General features: G+C 34.4%; 1 protein-coding gene across 16 annotated transcripts in view; it reads right to left on the bottom strand.

Annotated features, from left to right (window-relative positions):
• ADGRL2 (adhesion G protein-coupled receptor L2) overlaps positions 1-21,481 on the bottom strand; it is a 252,611-nt gene that overhangs the window by 40,180 nt on the left and 190,950 nt on the right. For all 16 annotated transcript variants that reach the window (XM_074376152.1, XM_074376154.1, XM_074376155.1 and 13 more), the window contains 3 exons: positions 13,605-13,714; positions 6,647-7,447; positions 385-678 (listed from right to left, as the gene is read on the bottom strand). In XM_074376152.1, coding sequence (XP_074232253.1) covers positions 385-678; positions 6,647-7,447; positions 13,605-13,714 — 1,205 coding nt within the window. The remainder of the gene's footprint in view (positions 1-384; positions 679-6,646; positions 7,448-13,604; positions 13,715-21,481) is intronic.

Below are 21,481 nucleotides of genomic sequence, written 5' to 3' on the forward strand. Positions count from 1 at the left end.
CAGTAAATACAAAGTTGGTATAGAAATATCAGACATTTACAGCAAACAAACAAAAAGAACAAAAAGCCCTTGATTTTTCTGGGACTCATCCAATTACTTGTAATGAGAAAGACAGCTGTAAGGAAGCCTCAGTAGAGAGTTCACGGGCAAAAATCTCAGGCTTGACCTAGGTCTTTAGGAGGGAGAGGTAATCCACGGCCTGACCGTAAATGACTTTTACAGTTCAAAAACCCTTTGTGTACACATGCTGTATTACAGAATTAACAAAACTAACAATGACGTTAGCTTACTGTATCTCTTTCCTCACATAAAATCACTTCAGTGTAATTCCGAAACTACTTAAACTACATTGTAAAATGTTTATCTAGTATTTGACAGAAATACCTCTTGTTCCCTTGGGACACGGTCGTTCAACCATCATTCCCCTTTGTGTCTGAGGCCACTTTATCCCCCTCGCGTCTAACGCTTCGCAGAATCTCTCTGGCAGGGGAAAAATATTTGTTACAGGAGGAATTTTGGTTGTAGAAACTGCTGGAGGTGGTTTTGTCCCTTTGCTTCCTTCCTGTGATCCAGCTACAGTGGTGCTCATGGGGCCCTTCTGTGAAGCAGTGCTTGTGGTTGATACTGTGGTTTTGAACAGCTCAGCTGAAGAAGTTATTGTCACAGCTGTGGTAGGCACTATGGAAAAAAGATGAGCACGTTAATCTCAAGCACACTTGCATTCACATGTGAACGTGCGCACACACGCACACACCCACAAAACCCCACTGGTCCAACTACCCCAACACCAACAAAATGAGAATTACTGAGAATATCTGTCAGGTGGGAGGAAAAATACATCTCTTCATTTCTTCCAATACATTCATCCTGTTGGCTAAGCAATGGCAGACTAGGCTTCACCATAAATCTTGCTCCAAGACCCTAACTGTGTTAGGTTTACTTCTCAACGAGATATTTGACAATATAGTTTATGTATAATTTCATCACGAATCAGCTGTCAGGAAATGAAGGTCCAGTTCTTATAAAGTTTTAATGTACATATCAAATACACTGTCACTACTAAAAAATTTCAAGATATTTTCTTATGTAAATGCATACTCTAAAACGATAAAATTCAAAGTATCAACAAAAGTCTGACAATTACATATAATTAGGACAATAGAAAATTTCATATCACGTGGTCTCCGTCTTGCAGGAGCACAAATACTGTGACATCTTTCCACCCAGCAGCCATTCCTGCTCAAGAGTTCTCGGAGCATGCCTGATTAGATTCAAACAGAAGATACGCTTGGCACGATTGTGCTGTTTTAGCAAGGAAACATCTGAGGCTTCTGCATCTTTACTTTTAAAAATGTAGGTATAAAAAGCAACGAGTTCTGGTCAGAAGGTACAATGTAATCTCATAGCAAGATAACAGGTTGGATCAAATCATGGCTAATTTGAAACGAACCCTACTTACTTTACTGACACTTAACAGAGAGTATAAAAGGACCACAGTTACCCATTGAAAGGTAGAAATTTAAAAAGAAAAAAACTTTAAAGGTTATTTTTCACTTCCAACATTACTTTTAAACTGTTAAATCCAACAGGTTAAAAAAATAATGGAGGTTAATGTTTCCTTCATTAATTACCATGTAATTAGTTTAAACAACAACAAAAATTGTCAGCAAAACTTTACTGACATCATTTAAACTCTATTAGGTGATCACATTAAAGTTTTACCAACATTTATAGATTACTGGCTCTTATAAATATGCCTTAAATTTAAATTGTTAGAGTAGAGCAAATTAAAAATAACTATTTTTTTAATCATGAAAATGTTTACAAAATCTTATAAAACATTAATTTACTTTATTTACATAAGGAACACACTAGAACATTAAAAGTTATTGGGAAACAATTTCATATGATCATCACTGATATATTTAATATTTTAAACTTTGGTCCATAAATAGTTGCTCATATAGTTCTAACTATTGACAGAGTATGCTAAGTTTATCAGAAAAAGCAGTGTGCACTTGTTTCTAGTTCTTTAGTAGTGACAAACTTCTTGTTACCAATAATTACATGACATTTTTACACCCTTTTATCATTCTACCACAAAAGAAACTTCTTAAGTAGTGTTTTGCTTCCAGGGCACCGGTTACTGACCATGTGAGAGAAGCCTGTGTACCTTAGTCAAACGTCACGCCCAGCCAGCTGCGGCAGAAGCCTGTTCAAACCTGTCTATCTTTCTCTGTAAAGCACTTGCCTGACATCTTGTTAAACCTCGTAATTTTCTTTTGATTACAGTGCAGCCATGCTTTCAGTGCTTCCTCAATTAACATTTGTCAAAAGCATCACAATCTTTTGCAGAAGTGTCAAATGAATGCTGCAGAATCAAATCTCAAACAGGAGTGGAGAATCAGAGCAAAGAGAGAAAAGGGCAGAGCAAAATGGTTTAGTGCTACACCATCAGATGTGTCCCTTGACACTGTCCTAATTAGTACATATTTAATCACTGAAATATGTATTAACAATACTGCAATTAGCGATGTGTTAGCCAGACACCAGTAAAGATTCATAACAAGTGAGTGAAGGTAGGTGACAAAATGACCTCTTATTAAATGCACAAAATCTCATGCAACATTCCACAGCCTGTCTGCATGTGACTTTTGATAGTAAATTTTCATACCTTTTCACCCTTTGCTCATCAAAAGAAGTTTAAAGGGAAGGAACACATTCTTCAACGATAAATCAATGAAATATTGGGATATAATGAAAATAAACATGAAAGTCAACTTTAAGTGGCAATATTTAACCCCAGGAGGACAACTATAATTCTGCAAGGCTGAAGTTTAGCAACCTTAAGGAAAGCAATTTTTTTCTAATGCTGAAGGTAGAAATGCAGAGGTATTTCTAAAAATTAATATTTCTTTCCTTAGGTGAAGACAGGTCGCAACAGGGCATCCCATAATGATAAAAGCTTACACTTCAGCACTTAGGTACCAGATGCTATGCTAATCACCATTCATGGCTCATCAGATCATCTTATTTAATTCTTACCACAACTCCATGAAGTAGGTACTAGGAGACAAAAAAAACAGCCATGGAGAAGGTTAGGCAATTTGTTCAAGGTCAATTGTCCATACTCTTAACTGTTATGATCTTATTTTTCTAGTAAAAGATTTTCATAGACTCTGGGAAAGTATGGTATCCCACAAAGCAGTGTGCCCTGGTTCTGGAGCATTTAACCAACACTGTGTTCTGCATACGTCTTTAAAGGAAAAAATGTGGGAAGATAACATAATACTAAAGCAATAATAATAAAACGTTTCATAATGAAATATATGTGGCAAAAAGGGCACAAAACTTACGAATATCCTACAAATGGGGGTAGAAAACATGGAAACTCACAACAGAATTTTATCTCAACTATAAACCCTGCTCTAAGAGCCTGTCCCAGAGTTATAAGGATGCCATATCAAACATACCTATGAACTGACTTCGCATTCTGCCTGCCATGCACCACTGGAGTGCAGAGACCCAGAAACGGTGCTAATGATGCTAATAAGCAAATTTACTAGTGACACAGGAAGATTTCAACAAACACACACAGAATGGCCCAATTTACTATGGTTGTATTTACTAAGAACTTGCTATTTATTAGCATCTTTTTTCCCATGTAAAAAGAGTTTAAGGACAATATGCAGTTATGCTAAGGGTGGTTCGTTCCCTCTTCCAAGTCCAAAAACTCACCCATTATTCACTGAATGAACTCCAGCTAGAGGGAGTCTGTAGTCTGGGAAGGCAAAACTGAAGATTTATTAAATTTACCTCCATTCAATGTCTAAAAATACTGATCATCTTTTACTGAGCCTTCATTATCAGTGGGAAGGTGTTTTAAGAAATAAGTATTCTGTGCTAAACACTTCCTACATAATAAACCTAACTGGCTTTCTCGATAAAAGTTGTCTCTCGAGCTGTTTAAGTGTCACACTTCATTGTTACTCTAAGACAGATATTCAGGAACTGTCAGAATCCAAGACAATATTTTTCAATAATATCTGGGATATCAAATCTGCAGGCAGATTGAGTAAATATAAAGCATTTCAGATTAAGACAGAGAAAAGAGTTAATATACAACTGAAATGGGTTTTTTCTGCACCCACTTTATAGAAGAAGAAAGTGAAAGAGAAAAACAGCTCTAATTTAGGGGAATGGAGCAAATTAATGGTGCAGAGATCACAAAAGCTAAAAATTCAAAGCCAAGAAAGATGTATTTGAAAACACTATTAAGGCAAAGCAGTAATACACTTGTGCTGTTAGGAATAAAAAGGCTTAGATTTATAAATGGGAAAAAGTATTGAAGCTAAAACAGGATGAAACAGTCAATAATGAAATTATTCATTTTACAGAACAATGTATATACCTTGGCCACATACATGATAGCAAATCCAGTACCTAAGACTTGCTGACAGTGGCTTTTTGGTTTGACCTAAATGTATGGGCCAGAATAGCTCTGCAAGGCCCCATTACATGCATTTAGACATCAGCACACGTCTTGGATGAGCAAGGTAAGAGTCTCTCTAAAAGCACATGAAGATAAATTACAAAGAGCAAGAGAATAAGATTTAAACAGCAGCAAGAAATATGCAGGTCAGATAAAACTTTTTACCACTAAGGGCTTAATAAGAGGTCAACGTGAATTTTCACTTTTTGGGAATACATAAGAATGGCTATTTTGGATAACAAAACATGACAGTATAAACACAGTTACCAAATATGCCTAAGTTTCTCATTTTCGAAGCCAATAACTGCTCTTTTCCAAAAGTATCCAAATTATCAGATGTTTTCATCTGAAATCGAATTATGTACTAGAACATAAGTCACATGTGGAAAATAACATTATTACTCATCTTGTATTCAGTGAAGTACTTTGTGACAAGTAGATGGGGCAATGATTCCTTGTTGAGCTGAATCTGTACTCAACTTCAGGTGTTGCTGAAGTTGATTATGAATTTGCATTTTTAAATGATTTTTTTCCCTAATGGCAGGGAAGAGATTTATTGCCACCCAAGACAAATGTAACAGCTGTGAGGGTAATACAAAAGTATTTAACAAAAGTACCTCCACGGTGTCAAATTTTGCCAATTACTGACCTTTTTTCACTTTTACAAACCTCAAGGATAAAGAAGCATGGTACTAGCTTTTAGAAAAACAACTGAGGTGTGGGAACCATCCCAAATTGCTGACCTCAGGAGAAAAAAATATATGTCCACATTTAAAAACAAAAGATTCTAAGATACTATCAATAAATATTTTTATGCCCTGAAAAAAGATTTCATTGTTAAAAGTTCAACAATTGCTACAATTTTAAGGCCAAAAATTTAGATGTACATGAATTAAGAGAAAAGGGGGCCTTACGCTAAGTCAGTATGCCATGGTTGCTCCTATGTTATGAACAACAACAACAACAACAACAAAACTACGTATTTTTGATATTCTATGACCCAAATTAGAAAATTCAACTACAAAAGGCTTCAGCTTTTAGTCTCAATCCTATGACAATATTTAGAACATAGTAACACCATACCTTAAAATACATCTAGGTATATGTGGTTATGTTTAAGTGTGTGGATGTGTACTGTTTTAACAGAAGAGAAAGATACTAATTTCTGTTCCACTGTACTGAAGAGAGTGATTTAATCACCCCAAAGAACGTTCTGGTTCCTACAATTCGGAAGTAATGCAATAATATGAAAATTCCAATTAACTCAGAAAACCAAAATATTAATTCATATCTTTATAACACAAATATTCTTGTTCAAATAAAAAAGATATAATTAGTGCGAGCTCTACAATAAATTAATAGGTCATTCTTTTATCATGAGTATGAAGTAATCTTGTTTTAATGAAATTTTCATTTAATTTACCCCCAAAATTGTTTACTGCAGAGCTGAATTCACTTGATAAAGTAAAATATATTTCCAAAGATTTATAAGGTAATGATCCTCCATAAAGATACCTAAAGAGAACACAAATCAAAAAGATGCTAGCAGATCTGTCTTCATAAATCAACACTTAGGATCATTTAATGTTTAGTCCATGTGTGACAGTTAAAGTTGTAGAAATGTTGACCTAAGACTGTCACAAATTTATCAGGAAATAAAGCTTTTACATGATGATCTAGTAAGATCCGGGATGACTCCTTCTACCCAGAAAGCAGACACCAAAACTACAGAACACTTGTGTCTGGCATTGCACATCAAGCCTGGCAATTGTCCTGGGACTTCCTAACCACTGGCGCCAAGAAGTTAAAAGGTCTGCATCAATTCAGAAGTCAGATAGAAAAAAAAAAAAAGACAAGAAACACAAAGCTAACAGGTTTGTAGCAGCATTACATTTTTTGCAATGAAAAACTAAAATGACCAAGGATGCTACAATTTTTTGAAACTAACGTTTAAATGACGAAATTCAGAAAAAAGAAAATGAACCAAAGTAAGGCTAAAATGCACATACCATACGACAATTTGAAGTGCCACAACATTAGCATTTGTGCTTTAATTATGAAAAGGGAAAGGAAATAAATAGGGAAAAGAAATTAATAAGGCTTGTAAGTAAGCTGTTCACAAAAGACCTAAGCATAGCAAGCACACATTCTTACCTTGGGCAGGATCAGGTGGACCAAACTCCAGAGAATAGCGTAAAATGAAGTTATTGTTCCACACGTAGAGCTGGTTATCTCTTGGATTGTAATCCACTGCAGCAATGTACTGGTACTGGTTGGGGAAGGGAACATCGACATACTCTCCTCGGTTTAGTCGGGTGTTGTAAATGTAATCAATGGCGTTCTTGCCTGTCTCACTCTCGTTGTCTTGATAAACGGACCTGACCACATAGAGGACTCCGCAGATCATAAAAGCGTTTGAAGCAGCACGTTTGTCATACACGGTCTCCCACGTCGCTTCAAATCGAAGAGTGTACGGATTCAGTTGGCTAATAACTATCATTCCATTGTTTTGCTCAGTGGCATAAATGACCCACAAGCCATTTTCATCAACTGCTAGGTCAATATCAGTCTTCCCTCCCCACCTGTATGGTGAGGTGTCATGGTAGTTAGCATAGTTGATTATGGCCTCCCCACTCTTAATTCTAGTCCTCAAGTCAAATTTCACAATATTCCTTGTTCTTTCTTTGTTAAAGAAGACAGCACCATCATACACCACAAATCCAGTACCATCTACTCGATTTGGAAGTTTGTATGTTGTTGTTTGGCGACTGTTCTGGAAATCTTCCAAAGAAGCGTACTCTATTAAAGTGTCGGTACGGTAGGGAGTCCAGGGCATGAAATAAATTTTATCTGCGGCCTGAAGAGGGTCCTTGCACCAAGCACCTGCCTTTTGTTCAGCTTCATATATACACGGTGAATCCACAATTGCTTTCAAGGTCCCAGGGCACACAAAAACTAACAGCCACGGAGAAAAGACAAGAATTAAGCCAAGTGAGAAGATTATACAGGCACACACAAGTTTCAGTGATCACAGATCAAAAGAGAAAAATTCACTTTATCACCATTCAGTTTTACCAAAACTTATACGTAATACAAGTCCTACCTTTCTTTCCTCAAGTTACCGTAATCAATGCACCAGCATACAAAGTGGCTGGGGTTTATTTTCACAAATACAAACCTAAGTTTAAGACCACTCATAATTGAGCTAACAATTTATAGTTTTGCTGTATGTTTTTATCTTATAACTTGGTAATTTATGCTTTAAAACTCTGAGCTTTGTACGTAACAGTGAACCAAGCATTTTATTTCAGCCCAAACTTTGTACCCTCCCCTCCCTTAAGCCCACTTACAAGCCCCACCAAAGCAAAACACCAAAATAAAGCAAATAGAACAAAAAACCCAACATGAAGGCTTGTTTAGAACTTCTACGGAAGGTAGACTGAAAACAAAAGTGCTTCAGTTGAAGGAACATAAATATTCAGAAAATGCAATTAGAAGCAGAGAAAAGTAAATACAAGGAAAGCAGTGATGAAACGACCAGGAGACCCTGTAACTATGGCATGCTATGGAGAGGGTTCTGGAAGCCAGGCAAGATGACACGTTAATACTAAAATATCCAAGGGTGTCAGAAAAAAAGAGATAAAGGGTGAAAAGAAACAGAGAAAGGACAGCTCCCCCTCGCCGACTTCAGAAATTTTACCCCATCACCAGATTTAGCAGTCACATAATTTCATTGTAAACAGTCGACTTCTCTATGAGGTGCATTTATGAGGTCCTGCTGATTATATTGTAATGTCAGGAGTGTTGTGGGGGAAGGGAAGGGAGGAGGAAACATCCATAAGGCACATAACAGGGAGCTGGGGTTCAAACTGTATATGTTATTTACCTTTTTGCTCCACTTCTATTTTAAGCATCGGAAGAAAAGTTAAAAAAAAAGGTGCAAGGAAAAAAGAAAAAAGATTAAAATAAATTGACTATAAGATTGAATTAGTAACAGATGCTAAATATAGGAAGAATAAGAGCTGCACTACTTTGGATAAAGAGAAACACACAACAGGAAAACCCAGCAGGAGAAAGATACTAAAGTTACATGAAAGAACATGGATCAATCATTTTAGTAGATTAAGGAGGCAATGCAAATATGTTGGCATGTTGCTCCACTTAGTGTACCTGAATAAATAATGAAATTCTTCACTAATGCATGGTATACATACTCTTGCCTTCCAAAGTCACTCAGCATTCTTACCAAGTTTTACTTTACATCGGTATGCTACAGACATAAATGCATGCATAGGTACATCATCCCATTTATCTAATGTGAACTCATTATTAAACTAACTAAAATTAGATATGCATAACAAAAGGAAATCTATTTATAAAAATGGATATTCAATTTTGGAGCTCAGGTCTGATTTAATGAGTATTGATATGGTTACATTTTCTAAAGATATTTATGTAAGAAGACATATTTAATTAAACATCTCAGTACATTTCAATTTTTTCTACTAAATTTTCTTTTTCTATAAAAACCCCCATCTTAACTATAAACAAAATTAGCCTCCTTTTCAGGAATACAGAAACGTCCCCCTCTATCTTAGTACTTATTTTGAAAAGTGGGGTAAGGTAGTGCCTCTCTTCCCCACTAATAACTAGTAAATTTACTTATTTATGTCTATATATAAGTTACATTATAAAATTGTTATTAAATGCTGTACATCACATATCTCAAACGTGTAATACTAAGTCTATTAAAAAAATAAGCAAAATACATACAAGGAAAAAGCAAGCACAGTAGGCAAGGAGAAAAAGGAAGAAAGAATTATGGTTAGCTTATTATGACATTGTCTACCATTATCAATTTACACAAAAGCAAGCTAGCATGCAACAACAATCATACCGAGCATTCAAAGCAAATACCTTGATTCCACAGACCCCATGATAGGTAAATGCTTTCATAAAACAAACCTGGTTAGTAGAGTTACAGGAGAAAAGCATCCTCCCTCCCGGAAGTTTAAAGAAATGGACGATGCAGTTAGGAAGTGTGTTATCTAAGAGTCTTGCCATTAAGTAGTACTCTAATAATTACAAACCATAAAATGCTATTTTAGATTGTATGTAGGCTTTGAAGCATGTTGCCTGAATTTCATAAAGTGACCAGATTAATGTCTGTGGTTCTCCCTCTTTCCTTATTAAAATGCATCAGGGTGTGCTAATACTGTATCTCCAAACTGATTGCTCAAAGATACTGTAGTTGCACATTTCATTAAGATGCTTTAGCTTGATTAATTTTTTAAATTACAATTATTCATCAAGATTAAATAGTGACCTCCTGAAATACCTTAGGGAGAAACATATTGAACAAATAGTTTTGCCACAGAAATAACACATAGCTTTTCACATTAAGGCACCATCTCCCCCATCCAGCTTGGTCTATTTAACCACTATCAGGAAACATACTTGCTCTATTAATGCATAAATCTGACTACATCCAGTAAAAAGAAGAAATTCAGTGTTACTGATGGAGACCAATTCTTTTTTATAAACCACTAGTCCTAAAATTTCTCCTCAGTGAAGAGCAATATTATACCTGCTTAGAATCAATAAAAGAAGGCCATGGTGGGAAAATGGGGATAAAGAAATAGTTAGTGTCATGCCTGCGCAGACCATCTTTACATACAGCTATATTTTTTTTTTTAAGGAAAGGATGATTTCACTGAAATAAACCAATTAAATGCAAAAAATGGAAATAATATATGTTTAAATGTTACATATTTAAAACAGAACTTAAAACAAGTTCAATAAAGGATGTAGAGGTATATTCTGCTCTCCATTAATTGCAAATGACTTTATTATTAGATAAGGTAAAGTAACAGAGTAGTTACTGAGCAAACTAAACAGGAAAGTCTTCATTTGTGCTTTAACTGATATCATTTATATTAAAAAAAGATTATAAGTTGTATATAATTTGTAAGTCTAATGAAAACTGAGAAGTATCACCCAAATGTAAAAGTTAAAAAAAAAATTAAATAAAACCTTTGATGACTGATGAACTGCATAAAATATGGCTTTTTAAAACAAAAGTCCTCACATTATGATTTTTATGAAAACCCAACAATAGGCAAAATTCTCTCAACACAGAAAAATGCAAAAATACAATAAAATTAATGAAATTAGCATTCTTCATCACAAATACACACTACAACTTAAGAGACTGCATGAATTACTTCATAACAGCAGGTTTACAAACACAGATACATGACCCAGTAACATCAGTGGAAGGCATGGTTATGCAAGACAAAACACTGACCCAAACGAACTAAAGCCTACATACTCTGTATCTGAAGTGACACACTATTTCATTTGGAATAATCTTAAGTTTATTCATAAAAAATGATTTTATCAACATTAATATTTATTTTATCTCATCAAATAAAACTTACAGTTAAGATTATGGTATGAGTTTAATAATTTAATAATAATTTGAAACAAAAAAATCAAAACCAAATTGTGCCTGTAGAATACGGAAATTCCAATCTGATTATTCTCCTTTATCCTACAAGATCCTTATGACTTCTTTTAAACACACATTCATTCAATTACCAACACTTCTGTTAACCATAAAGGATGCTCTACATAGATACATTTTTGACACAAACATTAGGGCAAATATAAATATCAAATATAATACATGTGCCTTCTATAAATATACAAAGTAAAACAACAGCATTTATAACAAACTCTGTTGAGTAAATTGATTATACAATGTTCAGAGATCATGGAAAATTCCTGTTTTTTTTTTTTTTTTTTCCTTCAAGTAAGAAGAAACAGTTTGGGATGGATAAGTACTCAGAGAGTTTGCCCTGGATAGAAACTGGCATAAAGCCAGGAGGTAAGAGACACATAATAAATGTGATCAGAAGATGACAATTTTCATCAGCTAAGTAAGTGTAAAAAGGGTATGCAAATATCACAAAGTACAAAAACACTGTTAAAACAAGGGGAAAGTGAAAGCTAGAAGCTTAAAATAAACATAAATAAATAAATATAATAAAAAGTAAAATAAAAACTATTTATAAAGAAAATAAAATGTTTAAGAAATGGGTATAATCAAGTATAAACAAAAGAAGGGGGAAAAGGGAAAGAGATTAAGGAGATACACAGTCCTATAGAAGATCAGAACAATCTAAAACGATCCTCCGCATTAATTTTAGTATTAGTGAAAATCATGCAATTTATAGTGTGTCACTACTGTACGGTATATAGGAATTATAATTACTTCTGTTTTTTAGCAAAAAGTAGTTAAAAAAAGAGCCATTGATTTATTTCTGCCTCTTGCAAACATCTAGAAAGGTAATAGCAAATTAATTACTGGAGTGTTTGTTTAAGGACAGAAACTAAAAAGTACAAATACTTCTCTGAGTATAGCTATTTGCAAGTATGGTGCACAATGTACAATACTTCTGGAGAACTGAAAAAGTAAAATTTTGAAAGTTAGATGTCCCAGAAGATATCCACATTTTCCTTTCTTAAACAGCACAAGAAATAACTTAAAAGTCTGAAAATAATATTTTCTTAACACTGTGCTTGGTCTACAGACTAGGTGGCAGGAACTGGCTCCAGAAAGACAATTCTTGGCAGCTCTGACTGATTCCACTGTTTGGGAATGGATGCTGTATTCCTTTTTAATTTGAGGACAGAAACCATGCTAAATTCAAGTGAAAGTGACTTTATGGAACAAAATTTTGGTTAGCTCAAAAGATAAAATGTTCCTCTAGTGGCAGGGGAGGAATGATTATGTAATCTACTGACACTACACACAGGAGAAATGATACAAAGATCAGTGCACTCAGTAGGCTTCCCATCCTACAAATGGTATAGAAAATACTGAAAACATAAAAAGCATCCATTTCACAGTAACACAGGAACACAGAGCAGGAATAAAAAGAAAAAATAACCCGTGTTTGGCCTTTAACTGATACCCTACAAAAAGCCAATTTATCAAGACTGAGGGCAGAGAAATGAGATAGCGCCTTCACAGGATGTGTGAGAGTGTGTGACTACCATGTGGGACACAGCAGAGCCGTCTTAGATTAGCCCTCTGGTCTTAGAAATACTGATAGTCTGAACATATGACTCTATCAGAACTCATGACCTGGTTTTTGAGGTTCTGGGAAAAGCAATTTCATTATTTAGTTTGAGTCCAGTTTTGTTTTGTTTTGTTTTGCTTTTAGGTGGTTAAGTCCTCCTAAAGCAAATCAATAAAATTGCTGCTCTAAAGACTTTTAATTCAAACACCTATGAATTAAGGTGATACGAAACATTCTTTTCAAATTTAAAAGGAACGATATCAAACAAATTAGCTTATGAAAATTAGGTAATATACTGAAACTTTTTTCCTATTGAAAGTATAAAATGCAATTTATAAGTATGAATTCCGAGATTACGAGGAAGACCACAGAATTACAGCATTAGCTGAAGCCAACTTAATGAAATTTCCAGTTGAGTTTCAAATAGACCTCCATAAGATCTTACTAAAAACGGATGTTGCAAAATTAAAAATAAAAGTATGTCCAAGGTTTGGTTATGTGTATTTTATTCAGTGTTAAGACGTCATCTCTGAACCTGGTAAAGAAGTGCTCTCTTAGGAACAAGGGAACAAAAAGGAAAGCACTTGCCTCGGTTACTGTGATGGAGGCTTTCACCAGGCACCGAAGTTACCACGGCAGCAGGTAGCCATTCAAGTAGCTCATGATTAAAACCAAAGTCAACTCCTTCTTTAGAAAACTGTGAGCCAAACCAATTTGTCAGCAACTGGTATTGGGCAAAAGCACAGATTTCTATCTGCCCTCCGGAATAGCTAATTCAAGTTTGTTTTCTGGAAAAACACTAGCCTTAAAAGCCAAACACTTAAGAACACAGACAGACACTTGGCCAGCACCGCACTATGGCTGCCTTCCACACTTCATGAAGCTAATTGGAGGCCCAAGTCTGTCAGTGCTCTGCATGCATAATAGTTCTGTAGGCCATAAACATATGCTTCTCTCACATGTGTAGTCTCTCAGCACCAGCGAGGAATGCTGCAGAAAGTGAAAAGTCCAAACTTCATACTTACTGTAAGGGACACATTCATATTGGACCTCAAGATATTTGTATGTTCCAGGACACGGATCAGGAAATACATCTGACCCAGTAACTACTATACACTGTGTTCGATTGTTGCACCTGGAAAACAAAACAAATCAAACTTGTGTAACTTAATACTTTATTTGCTTATGTTTACTAAAGAAATATCATAGAGAATTGACTCGTATTTTCTTCAAGCAACTCGTACCATAAATAATAAACTTCAACTGATATTGGGTTGCTCTAAAGAATTACAGAAGTCCTATTTCTTTATGTTGTAATATTTCTGTATCATGAGTCACTGCATTTTAATTTGAAATAAAAAGAAATTAGCCTAACAGTTCTCTACTATTCTAGTATATATTCTAATTGGAATTTTTGACATATTCAACATGTACTAAAAAAAATAAAAGTTACCTGGAAGCTCGCTATAAAGAATTAAAATTGCAATTAAAAAATGGTACTATGACTGAACAAAAAACACAAGAGTCATAAATTGAACAGCTTGGAAGTAAGTGTTGACAACATATTAAAACAGGAAGAGCCAGAGACTTAAGCTTATCCTCTAAATCCAGCTTTGTGTTAAGTCTTCTATTACAGGCACTTTTATACTCTTGGATATCACATACGAAGCTAACAGATCGCACCTTCCATGCTATCACCTGCATCAACGGAAGAATGCATTTTAAGCATTCAGCATCGTGCCTGGCACATACTGAATGTCTAAGCCTTGTGTTACTCTTATATTTTCATAGATCAATATGCTTATGCTACCAATATGACAATGACTATGAATTCAGTTCTTCTAAATTAGTACTCCCTAAAAAACATTAAAAAGAATGTCACTAACATGATGCCTAGAATGACCTATTTATGCCTATTAAAATGTTTTCTTATTTTTTGTGTCATTAATTCATTGAGATTATTAGAATTAAGCTGGAATTTTAGGCAAGATGTTATTTATTTAAGTTCTATTTATTTGTCCAAATGTTCTTTTTATAAGCTTTGTAAAGGCAACAACAATTTCCTTTATAATTTGACTTCATTACAACCAATGGAATGTAATGTTCACAGGGGGTTTATTATATTTTCTGATAGTATATAAATTAGGAAGACAAAGCAAGCAGAACAGGAGCATTATAAAAAAATTTACTTAATAATTTGAATACCAGACATTCTGCAGTGCATTAAATAACTAGTCCATAAAACGGCAAAGAAAGAATGAAAAAGTAGCCCGGTTTTTAGCAGAACTAATTAAAGGACAGTAGGAGAACTGAGTTAGGGATGGGCAGGTATGTGAGTCATGCACCTTGGAGCCACTTCAGCTCAAATCAGGCTAATTCTTCCTCAAATAGCAGCAAAGATCTTAAAACTTCTACAGGATCAAACAGGTAAATTTTATAGGTTAAGGTATTATTATAAAATGAACAGCAAATGGAAGCCTTAATGGAACAGTAAATAAATTATAACTAAAATTGTACAAATTAAACTAATGATTAACTTTTATCAAGATAAATCTATAATACTGTATGACAATTTAAAAAAGTGCCATATAAAATAATTTTCAAAGGCGTGGGTAATGTAAACATTTTTATGCAACATCGTGTTTTTTACTCTTCTTATTCTGTATTTCTCTTAAATTGGTTCAATCATTTCAAGAAATTCGCCAGTGGTTCTCCATTTAGTGTAAATAAATTATTTTAACATGAATCACAGAACAAATTTCATATCCTAAAATTTTAAACAGCAGGTGGATTTAAGATTTCTCAATAGATCAATGTCTAATGTTTCAACTAATGTTTCATTTTCTACTTTCTTAAATTTTATAGCAACAGGATTTCACTGCTCGTTTTTTAAGTTTCTTGATCTCAGGATCCTCAACCACTAACCTGGTCTCCATTACCAATTAAACTCCTTTTATTTCCTTGCTTGAAAGTACCCATACCTACAAAGACCCTCCCTTTACCTCACCCTGACGCCATTCAGAAACAAAGAAATCTAAACTCCTGTGAGTTAGATATCCCTTTTATACATTACTTCCATATATATTTTATAGTCAACAAAGCTATTATGTTGTAAATGGTTTTAATATATACTCAAAATACATTCATGATAGAAATCTCATGGAATAATTCAAATTGTGAGTAAACTTCTCATATACCTAATTTTCCTCCCCTTCCCCCTGAAGCCTCTACCACACTGCCAAGCCAGGAACAGGTGAGAGAGAAAAGGGACTGAATTCAAGGTTGAAATGGACCAACAGCATGAAGGACTTTGGACTAAAGAGAAGAAGGAAGTTGCTCAAAAGATTTGGGAATTTGTATCATTTTCTAAAACTAAAGAATACATCTAATTTTCCTTTTTTTCCCTCCACTAAAAGACTGGATAAATTGACCTTGTTACCAAATGCAAATTCATGTGCCAGAGGCACAGTGCAACCAAACAAGCAGAAACACGGAGCAGAGGAAGGTAACTGCAGGGCCAAAGAAGAATGGGTGGCTCCCGCTCAAAAACCCTGAGCTCCCCTATGGTTTTCAGGGAGAAGTTTTTACAGGCAAAATCTGAGGTCAGGGTTGCAGGGTGTGTGACTTTCTTCTGACTGGTTGGTGGTGAGGTAATAGGGTGACGTTCCAGGAATCTTTGCAGGGCCTGAAGTTACCATCCTCCACCTGGGTGGGGGCCACAGTTCCAGCAGGAGAACTCAGGTATTGTTATGAGTATCCCTTGAGGAGGAACCAGGACCCTGCCCCAAGGCTGCACTGTTGTTTCTTGACTGCTCCTCCTTTGTTTCTGCATTCCCTCCTTTCCCAGATTAGCAACTGTTTGAAACTGCCCTTTGGAACTCAGGGAAGGTCAAGGAGGCTGAATGAAGCCTATTTCCTACAAACAAGAATCAGGAACAGGGAAGGATTTGTACCAGGGAGGGACCCACAGGGTCCTATTCCACTTCAATATGACTTTAGCATGAGATTTAAAATATCTTTTATTTTATATTTTTCAATGTCACAGTATGTTTGCAGGAAGTATACAGGGACAAGAAGTCTTGCTTCCATTATATTTTGTTTAAAAGAAGACAAACACCACAAAATGAAAAATAATCGCTCATACTTACTTTTTCTGAACAACTTTGCATTAGTCACCTGACCACAATTACCAGTTCAAATTAATGTCAAAAGCAATTACCATAATTTTTATCAACCACGTAATTTTTATTTCTTTTAATAATCACATTGTACAAAGCATTCTAAGACAGCAAAAAGTGTTAATTTTAGGGCTATATTCCTAAGTAAAATTGAAGGTAAGGAGACTAAATGGAGTGCCTGCAAATTATATAGATTTCTAGAATTCATGGCCTCTCAAGATGTCAAAAATGTTCACTTTATATATCAGCAGTGTAAGAAATTAATCTTGAGGGAAAAAGGTAGTTGACTTCTAAAATAGTAAGGGGCCAGCAAGAAGAGCGACACAAAGGTATAAGAGTATCAGATTTGCATACTAGTATCTTGATTCATGGGAAAGAAAACCAAAGCTTTTAGAGAACCAAATAATGGAAATAGAAATACAGACTACACACATTCTTTTATGAATGAAGCAAGCAGCCTTAACTTTCCAACCAAATACAGTTTAGTGTGGAGTCACAAGGGAAAAGGAAATACTCAGTGTGAGTTGTTACTAAACTACTGAGAAAAATCTGAAAATTCCTTAACCAATACATTGTTGGTAAGACTGTAAAACTGTAAACTATCGTTTAAGAAGACACTGAAAGAGAAAGCAAATAGCCCCAGAACCAAAGTGAATTCCCACCAGCTGCTCTGATTCAAGTTTTCATTCTAAAGAAAATGAAAAGTCAAAATTAAGCCAAGAAAGGAAAGGCATTCAGTTGTTTGCATTCTCAAGCCCTGAGCATAATTCCTGGCAGGAGTTTCTCTCTTTCTCCAGAGGAAAAAAAAATTATCAGTAAGAGTATAATTATAGTAACAAAGTATCAGTATATTTTACTAACACCATGTAGCTTCATTGTGTTAAAATCTTAAACTTTTCTTAAATATGAAACATAAAAATTCAGTATGAATAAGAACAAGGCAGGAAAAAAAACCCCAGGATTTTTAAAAATAGGTGGACCTTTAATTACGACTAGAAGGAAATGCAATTACTGGTCATCATTAAAAAAATCTCAACTTTTAAATAGTTTATCCTATTTTATTTGATATTTGTACATATGCACCGATGAGTTAGGAAAGTTAAAGCAATGGTTCTCCAAATGTGGTCCTCAGACCAGCAGCCTCAGCACCAACCGGGACCTTCACTAGAAACGTCTTTAGAAATTCATTCTCAGCTCCACCCGAGACCAACAGACTCCGATGCTCTGGAGGCGAGTCCTCAGCTATCTGTTTTAACCAGCTCTGCTGACGATTCTGACCTCTGAGGACCACTGGGCTAGAGACAGATTTAGGTACTTTAGTAAAGAATAACTTATGTATGGAAACATGTGCTTTTGCTCCACGGATCTTAATATAACACAAGTGAAATAGGAACTATGGTTTATGCGATACGTACATTATACAGTTTAAAATGTTAACGTGTCTTCTCTTGCTAATTTTAATCGTAAGAATCAAGGGTTTTAGTTACTCTAATTTTGAGGCAGCAGACTAGTTATTCACAGATTCTTAACCTGAGGGGTCTAAATAAGTACAATTTCTAAGCACGTTCTGAATACATCACATGTAAGCCCACTTTCAATGACAGAAGGAAAGTATCATCTTTTCCTAGCTGATAAAAAAGTTTAAAACTAAATCTGGAAGTACAGTTTTTAGCAATCTGTAAAAATATGTTCCCTAGAAGGAAGACGTCATTAAAAGTAACAATAACCAAAACAAGATCCACTGTAATCATTGCAACTTTTTCTATTCAACCTTTGACTTATGTATTCAAATATATTTCTAATAAAGTGGCTCAACTATAGGGAGACTGTATACTATATGATCGTTTTTAGAAAGAACTGAAGGTGCATAAAGGCAGCCCTTGCAAAAAATTAATTTCTAAGCGATTCCTGGGATTTACCACCACCTCGTAAGTAAATGTAAAACTACAAATGTACTCGGTCTCAAATTCGAAGCATTTAATAATTTTTAATATTCTAACTACATTTCCAAAAATTTCCAGAAGTTGGCATGTATAGATAAAAGGCTAATCATTGTTTCACATCACTGATTTAAAAGCACTAACAAAAAATATTACTTGTGTATTACTTCTATACACTATTTCAGGTTGCAACTTTATCATATTATTTATTCCTCTAATTTTCTAAAATATACATAGAATACACTCATCCTGAGAATTCCATATGTAGCAAAAATAAATCCAAAAATAAATGCTTTGTAACATTATCAAGTTGAAATATCAGAATAAAGGTATTATTTCTGACATTAATATTCATAAAATGTACATTTTAATCATAAAACCCATCAACCAAAAAATCCTAAGTCCTGCTTTACAGGCCATAAAGCTGCTTTAAATGGAGAAAAAAACCCCGAATTTAAAAAATTATATGAAAACTCATTCCTGTAAGTCTTTCTACTCTAAATGGGAAAAAAATTCTATCCAAAAGTAAAGACAAATGTACATCTCAAAAGCTGAAGAAAATAAAATAAAAATTTGAGATTAATAGTTTATTAATTTACTTCCCATGAATAAGAGAATACCAATATATTTTCTTATTAGCAAAACTTAAGAGTATATTTAAAGTCAGTGATGTCCAGGTTTATGCACAGAATGTAAGAGAAAATACTTTAAAGAATATCTATGAATCTCTTAACTATCACAATTAGCAGATGGTGAGAAATTAAAAATATTAAAAGTCTATTTTCTCTTCCAGATGTAATCAAAGTTCTAAGGTTTCAATATTAAATCTTAAGACATCCACAATATACTTTTGAAATTAAGATAAATGTTCCCCAGAAAAATGTGAAATTGATAAAAATACATTTTATAAGTGCGTATTATTACTAATTTACATACTAGTGTATGGAAATTATTTAGAAATTATCATGCACAGATTGACAATAGTATTTTGAAAAAACTACCTTTTAAATTTTGGGGACCGTAGTGCTTCATCAGTAATGAAATATCAGTAATGCGGGTAAACTATTAATATGCTGCTTTTCCTTAATATTTTAAAGCTGAAAGAAGGCACAATGCACACCTTACTTATAATCTGAGAATGAACTGTATAAAAATCACCAATACAGCATATTGTTCGACTCTGTTCAAAAGCAAAATTATTTGCTAATTGGAGAGATTAGTGTTTAAAAGCAGAGGTTTTAGAATAAAAAAGATTGGGGTTTTAGTTCTAGCCCTGCTGCCTGCTTAGCTGTGAGTCCATAAGCAACGTATTAAATCTTTCAACCTTAGCCTTCTTATCTGTAAACCATAATACCTTCTTTAGAAGTTTGTCATTAAGGTTAAATAGGATAATGCAGGCAAACTCTTTGCACAGTCCCTCAACGAATATGCATTACCAACAACAAAAACATCAATATTAACAGTAAGTACTCCCTTACATAAGATGGACATAGATTTGGAAACCTTGAAGGGGCAGAACATCTTTTATTCTTCCAAAGGAGTCCCTACACTTCCCATATCATTTCCTGGGAACAGCTTTAAAAACAGGCTGAACTATTCATGCAGATTTGTTTCCTTTCCAACTCTAATCTTGAATTGTACAATGCCCAACAAATTGCTTTTACTCTTCTTTTGATTATCTTATGCTCATTACTACACTTTACCAAATGCAAAGTATGGAGATGAGATTCCATGTGTAATCTATTGTGAGAGGTGTTTTAATCAGTAGTCTTGTTCTGCTGATTAAGCAGGGGCTTCTGTTTTGGCAAGATAACATTAGTTTCTCCAGTCATGCTCCAAAAACCATTGGGAATCTTCTCAGCAGATCATTAGATATGCTACGATAAAGCTTTGGTACATTCTCTTTTCTTCCTTAAATTACTTCTTCACTGTCCAATCATCCCTCGTCTCGATGGCACTGCATTATTATTGTATCTCCCCTGAAACTTGCACTGGAGCTATGTCTCCAGGCCATAGGATGCCATTTTCAATTGAAGCTTCTGCTTGAAAATATAAATTAAGAAAATTTCATTATCTCCTGCCAGGGGCCATTATTCACCACAGTTCTAAGGAAGATTAAAAATGCAAAATCTACCGACTTGAACATATACCCCAGCATTCAACAGAAAAGCTCAGAAAATCATGACAGAAACGAAAAATGAATGTTTGCTAAAATTTGGAGTCATCCTCTAGAATTAGTCTAATTCTTTATTGCAAATGTATGTTCAGTGAAGACTACTTCAACAATTTCTGTCTCTCAGTAGCATCTGTTATTATTTAAATTCAATTATAAAATACTAGCAACAACAGGTCTGTTTCTTTCCTGAGTTACCTTCTGTCTTAGTTAAAACTGCTCACTTTTTTGAGATGAAATAAATGCTTTCAAGGTACTAAGGTAATATGTAATGGTATTCCTTTCCAAAGTGCCAAATATCAGCAGAATATTCACAAAAGTACTCTGGAAGAGTTTAAACCATATCCATATGGGGAACTATGCCTTCTAACTGGATAGAACATCTACATTTGATGTATAAACCCATTGTCTAATTAATGGAATAGAAATAATGTTCACTCTTGAGCCTCAATTACCAAAAAAAAAAAAAAAAAAAAGATCACATGTCAGTAAGTAAATTTTATTCTCTTCCAGTACACAAATTTTTAAAATTTAGACATGTTATCATAAAGGGCAAAAAATAAAAAGAAAAGAAAGAAAATAAATTTTTACTGGAGGTGATTATATGCCTG

The sequence above is a fragment of the Camelus bactrianus genome, chromosome 13 (assembly GCF_048773025.1).
Source record: "Camelus bactrianus isolate YW-2024 breed Bactrian camel chromosome 13, ASM4877302v1, whole genome shotgun sequence".
Classification (NCBI taxonomy): Eukaryota; Metazoa; Chordata; class Mammalia; order Artiodactyla; family Camelidae; genus Camelus; species Camelus bactrianus.